Source organism: Poecilia reticulata, chromosome 4 (genome assembly GCF_904066995.2).
Source record: "Poecilia reticulata chromosome 4, P_reticulata-male-v2, whole genome shotgun sequence".
NCBI lineage: Eukaryota > Metazoa > Chordata > Actinopteri > Cyprinodontiformes > Poeciliidae > Poecilia > Poecilia reticulata.
Window position 1 is genome coordinate 4894267 of NC_088833.1, and position 16376 is coordinate 4910642.

Here is a 16376-nt window from a genome sequence, read left to right on the forward strand (position 1 = left end):
GTAGTGACCACTATGCATGAAAGGGTTAATAAAGACAGTCCAGTAAGTGGTGACTAGATGTTGATTGTCCCAGATCATGCTAAAGCTCAACCAGAGCTCTGTTGTAAACAAATCCACTCAGCCGCTTCCCTCCTGCTGTTCCTGTCATCACAGACACATGCCCTTTCTCTCTCGCAGTTAGAAAACACGCCCAACATATAGCTGTCCGTCAGCTTTGCCCGCTCTCTCACGCTTTCTGTAAATGCCTCCAGTGTTTTCCCACCAGCAGCCGTCGGATGCCATCGCCTTTGCCCCCATGCGCATGTTGCTCAACGCGGCTTTGAATCGCGTTTGGTATGTGTGTGTGAGAGGCGTGAAGTGGCGGCTGAAAATATCTCATAATGATTGTGAAATGTTAGGGTGAAGCTCCGGGGGCTGAAGGGTAAGGTTAAGTCTGGAATGTCTTTAATTACAGTCCAGGCGTCCTCCAGTCCGCGCTGGGGAAGAGGATGGAATGGAGGTGAGGGTGTAAACAAAGGCCTGAACCTGGAATGAAAGCTTTTTGTAGAAGTTATTACAGACGGCAGCCAGAAAACACCAGAAACTCTTCTCAGGAATTGCTTCAGTCTAAAACTCACTTTATTTCTATCCATATCTTAGGGCCTAAAAAGAAAGAAAGATTTTTTTCTGAAATATATAAAATTCATCCTGTGCTTCCTTTATTACATCTCACACTGACTTCCTTTCTGGATAAGTTTTTATATGTTGAAGATCTAGTTATTCTATTTTAGAAAGATAAGGAATCTTAAAAGCAAGTTCTGACAGCAAAAAAAAAAAAATCGCTTTTATGCACATGTTCTAAGATGGGGCGAGTGTCTTGATCCACATCTGTGTCAGTTGTGAGCAGAACAACAGCAGAAAATGTCTATCTGAATTTATAATGTTTGTGTTTTGAAATTGTTTTTAATCCGAGCAGCCATTCACTTCTGCAATAACTTAAATGACACCTTTAAAACCTTTGGGTAGGGTGCCGGACTGTTGGATCTCCAACCTATTACTATCTGCTACTCTACTGATTTAATGTTCCTCACTGGATAAATCAACATAGAAATATTTTCTTAATGCACTCAATTTCAAACTGGAGACTTTCTTTTGGGTAAACATTATAATTTCATCGCTTTTTTTTTATCCTTTAATTTTTTTTTACATTTTTTTTTAATCTCTCCCATGAAACTCAACACAGCTACCATTAGCTTCTTCTAAAATAACTTCTTATGCATTTAAAACAAAGTTAGTTAAGAGCAGGATTCAGAGGATGCAGCTACATTTATCAGGCTGAAGCAGAAATAGATGAATGCTTTTTACAAATAAAGCTTCTGTAATAAAATCTAACAGAGGTTTGTAGCAAGACTGTAGTTTTAAAATTTGACATGATTTTGTTTTATTCAAGAACGCAACCAATATTATTGCATTACTTTGCATTTGGGAATGGTTGAAACATATTCCTTGAATGTCAAAATCTATAAAAATGCAGTTTTCTCATGCAGAGATGACGTAAATGTTTACTAAATGTCAAAAGGAATGCAGTAAACTTGCATTTAGCACAAACCTTTCCTTAATTGCAACATTTATCATCCCTGATCTTAAGTGCTTTCTGGAATAATCTTTGGGTTCCTTCATACTTCACAGCAGACAGCTGCAGCTAGCAGGAACAGCTGTGGCGGCTGACAGATGGCCGCTCAGAGGAAAGCTGGGTCTCTGCTGGAGGACTGATCTGTCATAGAACGGCGAGGATACGCCTCATAAATTGGGTTTACTTTGGGCTTGCTGGCTTGGCTCTGATTGGCTCAGCCACCACGATGAAGCCCATGTGGAGAGTTGCATCCCAGAAAAACCAAAGATGGCGGTCGGCGGCTATCAGCCACACTCATGCCAGCCTGAAACCTCAGTGATCAAAGCAGCCCAGTTCTTTTTTTAGAGCTGAGCCACAAAGCTGGTAACAATTTGTAAACTACTCCATAAAAAGGAGCAGCACGACTTGAATGTAAGACAATCAAAAAAGCAAAATAATAGGTTGTCGGGCTCACCTGGCCAGAGCTGCAGCAGGTAGTGCAGGACTTCAATGTGCTTTTTGAAGTGCAGGGCGCTGGCGAGCTCCTCTGAGTCGATGAAGACGCGGTTGGTGTGGCACGACGCCTCCTGACGCTGGCTGAGCAGCACCGGGCCAAAACACACCGCCAGGTTCTGACATGTCATCTTGTTCATTTCCTGGTAGGACGCCACGCGCTTCAAGTGGTCCAGAAGCTTCCGCAAAGTCATCTAATGCAGACACACACATAAGCGTGGACAAATAAGGCATGTCATTATGCTGATTAGTAGTTGCAGTATTACCACTGTCAGCAGCAGAGGAGTTTCAGAGTGAAGCCTCTTCTTCATCAAGCTAATCTGTTGCAGGAGCAGGAAACAGAGGATCTACTTGGTGTTCCCCTCTTATTAAAATGCCACATTTTCAAGGTAAGACATGAGATCAAATCAGGGTTTCGCCCAACGTGTTGTAAACCTGGCGGGCTTTATTGGCGCCCCACCAGGCTAAGTTTATTTAATCTTAATAAATCTTAATTTATTGTTGTCCTTTAAGAAAAGGTCAGGACACAGGTACAAAGGACAAAGCAGTCAAAATAATTAAAAGTGGAGTGAAAAATGAGGAAACAGTGACATTACAAAATCGAACATTTTATTATCAATTAATGAAAGATAGAAACTGATCTGTAAGCCGCGCAGTTATCACACCTTTTTTACTTTTTAATTTCTCCTCTTACAAACCAGTTCAGTTTTTGCTTAACTTCTGCAGAATTTTTATCACTTTAAAGGAAGAAAAACTTTGAAATTATTCATTTACATGTGATGGCAATCTTCTGTATTTCCTATAATGTTTGGACTATGAAGTTTGCTTGGATGACAGAAGTCTTTTCTTTGAAAAAAGTAAGAACTTTGCAGAAGGTTGAAGCCTGTCAGTCGTAGTCTCCGTGGGTAAGTCACTTCCCCTGCCTTCCCTGCTGCTGGTGGTTAAATGGGAAAATGTCTGATTGTAGGGTGAGTCACTTTGATAAGGTGCTATACAAATACAGGCTGTTTACCATGTACCGTTACTTTCCCCACATAATGGAACTGGGTTTTTGTTGTTATCAACAGTTTGAAAGACCAACTAAAGTTTTAAAACGGGTTTTCCAGAGTCCAAAACCAAAGGAACCAAAGAAATCAAGATGTGGGATGCTAACAACCTCCTTTGTAAGAAAACAGAAAGCTAAAATTTAATTATACAATGTTAAAGTATAAGTTTAACCATGTGCACATCTATTTATTCGCGCACAATATTTTTATTTTTTAGCAACGGTAATAAAGCTGCTCTCATAGTTTTACTATTGTCATTTTCTGTTTTCATCATTTTAATTTCTATTCCAAGTAGGTCAATTGACTCTGAGTTGTAAATCTATAATTTGCACCAAAGCATTTAACATTTTGCTATATATAAATCTTTATAGGAGGTTTATTGGTAACATAACAGTAATTATGTTTCCTCGCAGCTGAGACATTCAACTGGTTTGTTAGGTGCATTGTCAGTAATAAACTTTAGACTTTCCTCCAAGAATGACATGTACAGCCCTGCAAACCGCTTAGCACCGCTATTATCACTACTCTGAAAACACACGTAATGTCGTTGTAACGGTAGCAATCTTGGGCATTGCCGTCATTCCACAGCCGCCAGCAGCTTAGCCGCAGTGACCTCTCTCATAGCTTCCTTTGTAAATGTATCTTCCGCCATGAAACTGTAGGACACAGCAGAGGGACGGCCGTATTTTTAACTCACCCTCTCCACCTCCGGTAGGATTTCCAGCAGGCTCACGGTGTACTCCGAGTCTGCCGGATCGTTCTCGCACCCCGCAGCCGCCATCTTGAGGGGCCTGGTGGCCATGGTCTCCAGCACCGCCTCGTACAGCTGCTTGGTGATTAAAGGGTAGGGAAGTTCACGCAGGTAGTCCTTTAGTACTCCTGCCGAGGGGAACAGAAAGATGACTGGGCATGAGAAAATATGACTCACAGTTCAGTCTGAACAGATGGTTTTCAGACATTTGTGTTTATGTACATTAACCACAATGAAAAAGAAAGTTTTTGTTTTGTTTAAAGGACTAAACATAGTAAACATTTCTGATGAGTTGCTAGGATCCATAATGTTTGGAGTGCCACAGAGACCTGTTCTAGAACCTCTCTTTTAAACTCATGTATACATAGGAATTATATGATTTATCAGACGTATTAGCTTCTCTTTATCTGTGCTGGAGATTAAATATATATCCATATTCTCTGTCCCAAGTAGCTTATGTTTTAATGTAGCTATATCTAAATTTCTCACACTTTTAAAAAGAAAATGTAAAATACTATTCTTTTTATCTATACTAGAAAAAACCTGATAATATGGATCCACTCTACAAGCAAATCTTCCCAAACCTGGAATATTTATATTCGTAAAGTAAAATATCTAAATTTATTAGGATCATTATTAAACTTCATGGTGAAGACTATCAGAATGGGTTAATACCTCTCTAAAACAATTTATTTATCTTGTTCTTAAAGGATTAAATGTGTAGGGAGCTAGCAAGCCGTCTTTCATTCACATCTTTCTGTAAAATAGGAAATAAATATCTACCAAATGAGGCTCCATTATTTCTGCTAGTGATCCTATGATGTCTGGCAGGCGGCCTGGTGGAGCAGGGTGTGATGCACTGGCTCTAAGTGTGCTGGGAGACTGGGGAGCGTCTGGTTTAACACCTGTGACTTTGGACTCCTGTAGCTCAGACAAAAGCCTCAGAACGACATGAAACCGACGCTGTCTGTCTGTCTCCACTAAGCTCCTGGCATGTCTTTTCTTCAAAGGCAAAAAGGGAGAATTAAAAAAAATAAAAAAGGTTTCTGGCAGCCTGACAGGTCTTTGTGGCGAATGTCTGCTCTCATTTTCCTCTACATGAAGCTGGATCGGTTTTCAGGGAAGGCTAGCGGCTGTGTAATTAGCATTATTGGTTCTGCCTGTAAGTAACTCTAATCTTCAGAAAGATACAGCCACCTTCAAGAATGCTAAAACATATTTTTAAATTGATGCGACTACAATCTTGAATTCAAACTTTTGATTTACAAAACATATTCTGCTATAATGCTATAATGATTTTTTTCCCATTGATTAAATACCATCTGAAATGCTATTATTTAATAAAAAGCAAATAAAAATGTATATTTTATTTAACAACTTATAAGTTGAATGGAGATTATTTGATATCTAAATCTACCAGGAATATGAATAATAATGAGTTGCATAAACATAATTTGGTGTACAAGAGCGCAGTGGTTAAGAATTTAAATTAGGAGTTTATAGGTTAGAAAATAAAGCTTTTAAAGAGCACTTTAACTTAAACAGTACTAAGAGTTAAACAATATAGGAAAGGCACAACAATTGAAAATAATTACTTGTAAAGTAATTATTTAATTACTTGGCATTGGTGACAGAAGTGCAAACAACAAGAGTATCAGAGGTTTGTCTTGGGAAGACTATGTTAAGTAAAATCATTATATAAATTGTGGACTATATAGAGTAAGCGCTATCATTTCACTAATTTGTAATAAGCAACAAAGAAAAATCTCAGCTCATGAAAAAAAACTAATATTGCATGTTTGCGGGTTTTAAGTTGAAAAGTCACTACATGCTTGATCCACCCTGAAAACCACCGTCAGGCTGGACCCTGTCAATGATCCCTTCCCTCACTGAAACTTACTGACAAGTTTTGAACATTTTGAATACACAAATATCGAAAAGACAAATAAAACTTCTGTTCAAACAGCTGTCAGCCTTTATATGTGTATTTCGTAAGACCCAGAGACTTGTTGAACGAACAGTCCCAACTTGTCTGTGTTGAATAAAACCAGATCGCAGTGAGATGAATGTAAATGTGACAACCGCTATCACTTCCTAGAAATTCCCAAAGCAGCAACACAATCGCTTCACATAACCAACGCTGATTACTGAGCTGGATTTAGGATCTTCTTCTTCATCACTCCGGTCCTCCTGGAGTGATTAGCATCCTTTTCTTGTGCCTTCTATTTCTAGCCGTACAGTTTGAAGCGAATCCAGGGCCGTCCTCTTAGGCACACCTTAATGTGCTAAGTTTTTAATCTGTATAAGCCACTGCTTTTCTTTTTAAAAGAACCTGAGGCTTAGAGCATTTATGGCTATTTTTGACTGCCTTGTTGGTCCATCGTCTGACAGTTTCTTTAGAATTGAAAAGCTCAAATCTTCAACTATCTTACTTTTTAAGATGCATTCAATGAATACTGAATGCATCTTCAGTATTGCAAACTGGAAACAGAAATAGCAGATTCACTGTAATCTGTTTTAATAGTTTAAGCATTAAAAATATCATAATATTCATTAATACCTGCAGTGCATTGATACTACAGAAGCTAACATCCACAGTTCTGGTTTTCCCTGCTCTTTGGGGTGCAGCCGATTGGCATCAAGGGTGCTGACTGCACTAATCTGCAAACTCTTTCAACCAGCATCTTTGTATTCACAATCATCAAAATTGAAATGTTAACGTTTATATGTCTTACTGTATAACTTGTGGAGACGTGGATATACTATTTAAGCAGCGCAAATGTTTTTAGTTTTTGGTCAACAATCTCGTAAGTTGACAACTTTTCAGGACCTTTCAAAACCGCTTACAAACACCAGACATAAAAAAACACACCTAGCTATAATGTATTTCTGAAACATCTGCTAAAACTCAGCCTGTACCCAAACAAAGCAGATATATCAGCCCTGGTATGACAGGTAAACAAGCACAATATCAGCTGTAAAGCAGCTGGGCCAGGTGATATTTAATCTTCATTAAATATCACCTCCTGTGCCCTGTGAACCAGCACATTTAATAACTGACTCACTTCCATTCATGCTTCGTGTCATTGCCTCAGTCATATGTGATATGAATGAGCAACATTTGCTAACATCAATAAAAGCTACATTCATTTTCCTAAATGACTCCCAGCGCTAGTTGATTTCCAAACCAGATAACCGATGAACAAACATCGTCGATGGAAAACTCAGCCAGAAAATAATAATCAGACTGATTCATCATAGGAAAAAAAAAACTGGAAGCAAAAATAATTCCATCTGTTTTCATCCATCCAACTCATTAAACTGAACTTTTTTTCATTGCTTAGGGAAGTAGGCAAACCAGATCTAATGAGAATCACCACAAAGCTTGTTTTTCTTCCATTCAAATGGAAACTCCTGCATGGCAGATCCTCTGACCTTCCCTCCGCTCCGAGATAGACTCAACAACAAGCAGCTGGACTGTTTCACGTAAAAGCTGCGTAACAAACCTAAACAACCTGACCATTTCCTCGCCTTGCATAACATCTGTGAAGCCATTTCATGCACGTCCCTGTTTCTGCAATGCTGGAAGAAAAAATAAATACATTCCCGGAAGAGTGTGTACGTGTGTGTGTGCACAGGTACTCGGGTAAGAGGAGGAGAACACTGCCATTCAGGTAAATCATTATCCTGACGTGTGTTTACTTTAGTGACTTAGACGCTGCAGGAGCCTGAACACACACACACACACATGCACTCACACACACACTTACAACACCTTGATGAGGAACACATGAGGTCGGTCAGGGGCTCACTGGTGAACAGGTGTGTCTACTCTGCAGGTGCTTCACCGTCCTTCTCATCCAAGCTGACAACAAACACCCACTGGCTGTGTTCGCTCTTATAATCAAGCAGGTGGCGTTTGGCATGTCAGCACTATTAATACACTCCATACGTGTACAGTATATACACACATTATGACAGGAACTAGGGATGTACGATCCAACTTCTTCACTTCCGATACGATACAGATATCTGAGGTTCAGCCGATACCGATCTGATATAGAAAAACTGCTGAATTGACTTAAAACGTTTCTTTTTTTTTAAACACAGACACATATCCACTGCATAACAAATTTATTTTATATCTCTGCACCAGTACAGCACACTTAAACACACCAATCGCTTCTCAAACCTGGTCAACATGTAAAAACACAACTTTAACAATGTAAAATAAATTGTAAAGAAACATAAACTGACTAAAGCAACAGGTCAAACGTGTAAAAATCAACTGCAACAAACGTTCTTTCAAAAGGTTCAAAAAGTAATATTAGGAATTCTAAATATAATGTAAAATAAATAACAAAGCATGATGTCCTTCAGAGCACAAATCATAGAGTTAGACTGAATAGATCTGCCCTCATGGACCAGGCACGTTGTCTCCAATAATCAATTTGTTTATATTTTTAAATATACAGATATTAATGCCGGATCAGCGCATATCTTCTAGGAACGAGACATATCTCTGCAATCAAGACAAATCTTCAAAACTCTTACATTGAGCCTTACATGCTTAACTTTTCCACAACCCCAAATGTGCCACCAAACACTACAAGGCACACAATGCATTTGGGGCATGGCTCTACCTTTGACCTCTTGTTCAAACAAAGCAGAGGGTCACTCCTCCTGTCAGTGCTGCAGTCAGCGCCCCGTCCAGAAAACAAATGGGGATTTGTTCTCCATCCTAACCGCCCCACTGCTGTGCACACCCCCACAGTACTTGGGGGTGGGTTGAGGTGTGTGCCGCTGCCTCCACCAATCACACGGAGAATCTTTACATAGCGGTTAGCTCAAAATTTCCACAGAACTATTTCTGTAACTCTGGAACAGCTGCACTCCTGTCCTATGAGGTGATTTATTATAAATATATCCTGAATTAGTTCTTAATTTCTGACCTGCAGTTTAGGAAACAAATCAACGGCCACAGAGCCGGCCTGCCTGCCGCTCTCTGTAAAACGCTCTCCTGCTCCCCTGGCCTGCCCAGAGTTCAGCTAATCCCCCATGCATGAGCCAAATACCATCTGTGTTTGTTCGGCAACAAAGGGGGCACTTGTTAATGACTTTCCATGTCTTCACTGGAGTACTGCCGATGGTGGAGGGGGGGAGCTGAGAAGGAGGATGAGGAAATGGCAAATCAGTCAAAACTCAGATCCAGAAGTGTGCAGGAACGGTGCCATGATGGGAATCCATCAGCTGGTTTCTGGGCTCAGGGTTTATGACAACAAATTGTCCCAATTAACGTCCATTTCACATGCATTCACTGAGGATTTCATTCAAATACAACAATTTGACACTGTTGTCACTTGGACTCCTGAACAAATCAAGAAGAAAATCCTGTTCATATTATCTTCTGTAATGTATGAAATAAATGTGAAAATGTGGGGGCGGGGGTTTACTATTAAAGAATGACAGAATTATTATTATTATTGTTATTATTATTATTATTATTATTATTATTATTATTATTATTATTATTATAAATTTTGTATACAGTACTTCATTAAACAGATAAAGATGCTTTTCCACGAATGCACAAAACTCTGCAATGTGTTGTTGACATAACAACAAACAAAAAACAACAACAAAATGAACAAAACTAACTATTTCCCATGCCGACCTGTTGCAGATACTCGTTTTTTATCTTTATATTGATGCTAGTATTAGCATATGAAACAAAGGATTTGATCTGAAACAGTGTAGGTCCGTGCTCTGAGCATGTTTTGCAAGCTTTGAGTTGAACTCTGACCCCTAGGATAATCCCTTTCACTGCCAGCGCTTTTAAATTAGCCGTGTGACACGCCACTCCTCCGAGCTCGTCCACACGCTGCTCACTTTACGGCCTGGAGATTAGTTTTATAAACCTTAATTAGAACGTAGTAAAATTAGACAAATTTCAAACAAATCTGAAATTTAAAGAGCCAAAATAATGAATGTAGTAGAAGAAATATAATAAAGCAAGATTATAACTCTTTGATCCTGGCATCATGTATCAAACCAGCACATCTCTTCAGTTCTATCAGCCACAGCAACTCGCTTGGCAGAGCAAATTCAGGCAGCAAGCAAAAACCAACAGTCCTGGATGGTGCAGGGCCTTTTTTTCCGGCCCGTTCAACTGTTAACTGTGTTCTTTGCTCTGCCTTGCAACTGCATGTGGATCAAAGCAGGCATGATGGAGCGACGCCTAAGCGAGGCCTCTTTCTAAAACCAACAGCAGCTTCTACAATGCCTACTGGTTTCCATGGCCTTCCTCCACAGGAAAAGAAAGTCATGACTCAAGTCTTTTTCTACAACTTTTTCTTGCTCCCTGAGCTGATGAACTCAGAGGTGTTCTTCAATTCACTGACTCTGTTTTATTTTAAAGTAAAAAAAAAAACAACAAGAAAAAACAAAGAATAAAAGTGATAATTATGCCTTAGTTCAGGCCAAGCTGTATGACAACAGAAATCCTCTCAGGCAACCAGGGAGGGGACAGTCCATTACAAGTTCAAACCCTCAAACTTGATGGAGAAAGAATGACCTGAATGTAGAGCCGGGTCTGATCTGTGTGTGTGTGTGTGTGTGTTTTGTGCTTCCCTTCAGGCATCAATCTATATGTCGACTGCTGGAATGCTTTTATTACTAACGCCACGCACTCACACACACTGTTAGAAGTGCACGTGTGTGGCGGTCACACCAGTTCAGACAGAACGTTTACCGATTGCGATCAATACTAAACCCAGACTCCAACACACGAAGGTCTCATTAGTTTCCTCTGCAGATTCACTGGAACCACGTTTATCAATCACTGCTTATTTCACCTCAGTGGCTTCAAGTCATTAGGTCACATTGTTCTTGTTACAGTTACACTGTGCTAAAATGTGATTGATATTCTACAGATTCCCTGATTAGACGGGTCCAGTTGTGTTTTCCAGGTGATCACGCTACCTGTGATGACGTTGATGTCGGGGAACATGCTTTCGCACAGCTCCGCGCCTTGGCTGTCTCTCTCGAACGCCTCACGCAGCTCCTTCTTTACGGCTGCGGAGCCACACAGGCGATAGAGACCCACCACCTGGAATCACAGAAACATGTTAGTCAGATATGTAATTCAGATACTTTTACAGCCCCGTTTATCAGCTTTAATCAGTATTTCAACAGTGAAGATTCTCACTTCTCTCTGCAGAATGACTCTGACTTTGATAAGCTAAAGTTTACAACTGTTTTGTGTTTGAAATCAAATGTGTTGCTACTTTTTTTTAAAGATGGAGTTATTGTCCAGAGTGGGAGTTTAAGAATAGAATGTACCATAAGTTACAAGTAAAGTCCAAACAGATAAATAAATCTCGACTGACACATTTTACTTCAAATTGGAGGCACACCAACGTTTTGTTAATGTATTTTAAGGCCACACCTCAAGTATGCTGATTTCCTGAGCATCATGATGGGAAACTCAAAGGTAAATATCAGGTTCAAACTCATGAAGGACATCATGATGACAGATGGTGGGTTAATTACTTTGCATGCTGCCACTGCAATATTTCACACTGTTATTACTATTGTGGCCTTTTTTAATTTCGTACTTTTGGTCTTCAACACCCTCAGACTAACAATTAGCTTTAGACTCTATAGGTAACTAATCTGTATTCATACAAAATTCAAACAAGATGCTACAAAAGCAATTAACTGGAGTTTAGTGATTAGTTTCTTGTGACCTTTTAACAAAGTCAGAAATATCAACCACCTAATTTGATGCTGATAAAATTTTCTGACAGTCAATAGAAGCTATTCGTTGCAGCTGTCAAAGACTTGAGCTTAATAATTTTTACTTTGTCTCATCTCTACTTATTATGCTGTATGCTGTGTATTTATTATTCTGCTGCCTAGTTTTACAATAAAATATTTCTAAAATTTGTTTTTGATGGGATTATCACTACAAGAAGGAGAGTTAATAGCTCTATGCTCAGACCTTAAGATGCAAAACTACCAAACATTGTTCACATAAAAATCTATTTTTATCTCATGTAATTTTCAAGATGTAAAAATGTCACAAACATTGTTCATCTAAAAATCATTTTGACCTCAAGTAGCATTTCTTATCACTAATAAGAAATGCAGTTAGCAAGCTTTTTAAATTATCACTATGTAAGTTATGTACCAAGATAATAATTATGCGCAAAACATGTTGTTCCAATAAATAATTTTGTTTCTTTCATGTCAGTGACAGCTGTCAAGACAATTTCAGAATAAATTTTAATGCTAAACAGCAGAAAACACAGCAGCATCACATTTAAAAGTGCCAGAGTGGGTAAAGTGACAAGGTAATGTGAGTTACACAGTAACAACCCTCTAAAGTGAGTATTAACTTACACTGGGCCCCATGAGCTGAAACAAGCAGTTTGAATTTCCATCTCATCACACAACAGTTCGCTAAAAACTTAAATAAGAGACTTTCTGATAGAAAGTGGACAAACATAAAAAGGGCCTCAGTCTGATAAAAGTGCCACATCTTTTTGACTGAGTGTGTCAAAGCTGATCTCCTATAAGGCCCAAGGTGATAGCAGAGCATTAAAAATGAAAGCTATGAACCATTTCTGTTTCTTTACCTAAGCCTCCAGACTGTGACCTAAAGTGACTGGAGACATCTGATAGCTGAAACTTGGCACCGCTGCTCTCCTTGTTATGCTGGGATTAGGTCTGGCTGCAGACATACCATAATTTCTCCTACATGTGTCTGTCTGGTATGTGGCATAGCAGGCCAACTGGTGTGGTTGCCCCAGTAACGTGTTAAGTCAGTGGGCTGTGAATGGCGGGTCGAGACTGGTTGTGCACACACACACACAAACACACACGCAAACACACACTGCCAGTCTTTCCGGGCTCCAGCGTAGGAGCAGTGCCATGTCTATCTGTCCCAGCAGAGCGACTGCTGCTAAGCTGCCCTCGCAAAACCCAGTGGCAATTTTCTAAACCTCACAAGAGAGAGAGAGAAGGACAGATTAGGGATTTGGCTTTGTGTGCAAGTAAATAAAAGTCACTGGACACAATGAACAACAAGTCCATTCAGAAATAAAAAACATGGTGTCTTTCTTTGAGTGCAGGCAGAGAACAGCTGTTAGCAGAAAAGAGGGGCTTGCTCTTATGCTCTGTGGCTGCCGGGCAACACAACAGGCGGCACCGGCCAAGACCTATTTGTGGATAAAGCAGGCACAATGACCTCCGAACAAAATGAGCTGAAAAGGAGAGTGGATGTCAATGATGTCGAGGATTTTCCTGCTCTGAGATCAGCTGTAAGATTTAACTTAATAAGGAAGGAAATTTCACCAAATGTTTCACCAAGTTTGGGAATTACTTTCCTCATCTGGCAGGAGGAAATGATTTCCCAAAATGCAGTGTCACAGGAGATCCCTGTATGACCGCCAGTCATGCTAACTTTATCCCATGAGGAAATGGTTTGGGACAGCAACATATCCAAGCATTGTGACAAATTCTTAATATTCACTCACCAGGCACTCACACCTGCTGAGTTACTCGTTAACTAGCAAAGCTCTCTCGGGTTTACAGAGAATGATTTGGAAAACAGGGCTGGAGCCGAGTGCATGAAATGCCTGGTTGAAGTCAGAGGTCAGAAGTGAATCACCAGATGGTTTAGGATGACAGCAATGCAAAAGCATCTCAAAAAAGAACCTGTTTCAACCACAACATGTTGAACCTTGAAGCAGAAGGTTTGACTTGGCACAAGGTCCAACATAGTTCAAGCTGCCACTCCTGTACGCCAACAACAAGAAACTCAGGGCTACAACTAACCAGAGTCGCCAAATTTAAACAGCAGATTTAAAAAATGCTGACTGCTCAGTCATTGTGTCCTTGAGTAAGACACTTCACTTGCCTGCTGGTTGTGCTTAGAGGACTCAGTGGCACCGGCGCATGGCAGACTCACTGTGGCTACAATGTAGCTCAGTGTGAATGTGTGCATGAATGAGTGAATGTAACGTGAAGCGCTTTGGGGATTCTTCTGGACTTGAACGGGCAGGTAACATTTCTCTTACCAGTCTTTGATTGAAATCAGACTTTTAGATAATTACTACATTGATTAGGCAAACAGGCCATGGTAAAATTTGCCTTGCATTTTTCAGATCTTCAATATAAAGTCTCTCGTCTTTGGAAGTTTGCACATGCAGGAATCCCTTACTCCCCCCTCTCCTCTGGTCAAGCCATCGGATCATGTGGAGGGAGTCTGAGGCGCTATCAAGACAGTCATAAGATACCATCTGTCCTGCAAATCCTGGATCTGCCCCAATGCCTCCTCCCACTAGGACACTTCTACAACATGCTGGTAAAGAAGGTGGCCAACAGGCATCCTGACCAGTTGATCAAAACCCCTCAGATGGCTGAGTAGAAAGAGCAGTAATTCCTCTCTGAGTGTATCCAAATACCTCAGGTACTAACCCTTATGGACACCCAAAAAAGGTTATGAGTCTTTTGTGAAGCCTTGAGGGTGGAACAATGTGTTACCTTCCCTCTGCGTCAGTATTTGTTTAGATTTGGGCACTGAAGGAACTTGGTTAAAATTAAAAGTGGATGATGGTTTGTCTTACGTCACAACCTCCTCCAAATCATACGCATTCGTGACAAAGTCAGGTTAGCAGAAACAAACCAGCAGCATTTTTTCTCAGGTGTTGGGCCTGGATATGATGATTGAAAAGGGGATTGGAGCAATGAGTGCTGCAGGAGAACTGATGATTAATCATTCAGCACTAAGAATGAGGTTGACGCCAGTGTGAAGCAGTTGTCAAGCAGTTTGTATGATTTGTTTGTCTCTTTAATTAATGCTTATTCCACAGCTTCCTACTGTAAAAGGACCTTTAATGTTGTTCCTCATGGTTTTATGGTAAGCCACCTGCTTACACCATCAAACCAACTGCTTGCATAAGCCACTGACAACTCAACACAGTATTATATTCTTAAGAACTTTACTGACTGTCAAAATTTTATACTGCATCTACAAAAGAAGTGATAAAGCTCCCTCAAGACTCTGGTAATTTCTCCGCACACTCCACATCTAAGCACATTCTCAATCATATATGTCGTGTATGTAAATTGAGTCAAAAAGCTTCTTCTAAGACTGTCTTTCAGACATACATAACTCCATTCTTTGACGCAGGTACCCTCTGAAGTCTTTTCAAAGTACCAGCACTCGTCTAGGATCTTAAAAGCTTAGAAAAGCCTCGAGGACACACATTTCAACAAGACTATCTAAAGAGAGCGGCTGCATAAAAGACACGAGCAAATGTGAATTTTGAGGGCAAAAACCTGCAGAAATTCCCCTGGAGTGTGGAGTCGACCCCAAGCCTAACCTCTGTCTGCTTGCCATGCAGAAGACCCCTGAAGTTGATTTGAGACTAATGAAAAAGAGGCAAGAAAACAAGAGGATGGGGGAGAGATTAGAGGAAGCGCTGGGAGCGACAGCAGACAAACATGTCAGACTCAGAAATCCACAGACAGGAGAGATAAATAGATAAAACTCACAGCACCGGGAGGTTAAAGTCATAAAAACAAAGAACAAAAATCCGACACGACATATTTAAAAGGTAATGGTAATGCTAGAATTGTAAAAAGTTTATCTTTGTGAGGCAGGAAACAAGTGCCACAACCTGACTGGGTTTTCCAAAATGATCCACCCAATAAAATGAGTGCAAAATCCTTAAAGTATTTCCCATAAGAGAGACTAGAAGACCTGGAGACTCCACTCTCTAGTGTGTGTCAAAATCTAGGGTCTTCATCTGATAGTTTTCATCAGTTTTTATTGTTTGAAAGCTTTTCAGTACAGTGGACTGTAGATACGGACAGGTTTATTGTAGCCATTTACTGACTCATGAAGATCAGCAGACATACGTCTTACTTGAAAGATAGATTTTCTTGTCTTATGGTTAAGGGAAATAGATTTCTGTGTCACATCATATTTTGTATCCCAGGGACAGGAAATCATATAAAACCATACGATGCATTCTTGTCAAGGCAAAACATGTGATGAGACTAAAACTTCACATGCAAATATAATTAATCTTCATTTTAAGAAACTCCCACTGAAGCTACAATTGTTCAGTCTTTAAATCCCAGCAAAATTCAGATTTTTTGACAAGAATCCAAAACTGATCATTTTCTTTTAAACTGCAACAAACATAAAACTGAATCTGTCCTCGACAAATAATATATTAAGGGTGTTAATCAGACTGAACTGCACAACCACTTGAGATCCCTGAGATCACAACACCCAGCTGTTTAAAGCAAAAATACAACTCTCGATTTTCTCCATTTCATTTTGCATATATTCAGCTCAAAACACATTATATTGAGTGAAAAAGAGATGATTTTAACATTATTTTAAGAAAGTTTAGAATCCTTGTATCCCTTTTCATCTTTGCCACATCAGTGTCTTAAT

General features: G+C 39.8%; 1 protein-coding gene across 2 annotated transcripts in view; it reads right to left on the reverse strand.

Moving 5' to 3' along the window:
- syde2 (synapse defective 1, Rho GTPase, homolog 2 (C. elegans)) overlaps positions 1-16376 on the reverse strand; it is a 44658-nt gene that overhangs the window by 6901 nt on the left and 21381 nt on the right. For both annotated transcript variants that reach the window (XM_008406211.3, XM_008406210.3), the window contains exons 5-7: positions 10883-11009; positions 3848-4029; positions 2067-2298 (exon numbers count right to left, since the gene is read on the reverse strand). In XM_008406211.3, the coding sequence (XP_008404433.1) occupies positions 2067-2298; positions 3848-4029; positions 10883-11009 (541 nt within the window). The remainder of the gene's footprint in view (positions 1-2066; positions 2299-3847; positions 4030-10882; positions 11010-16376) is intronic.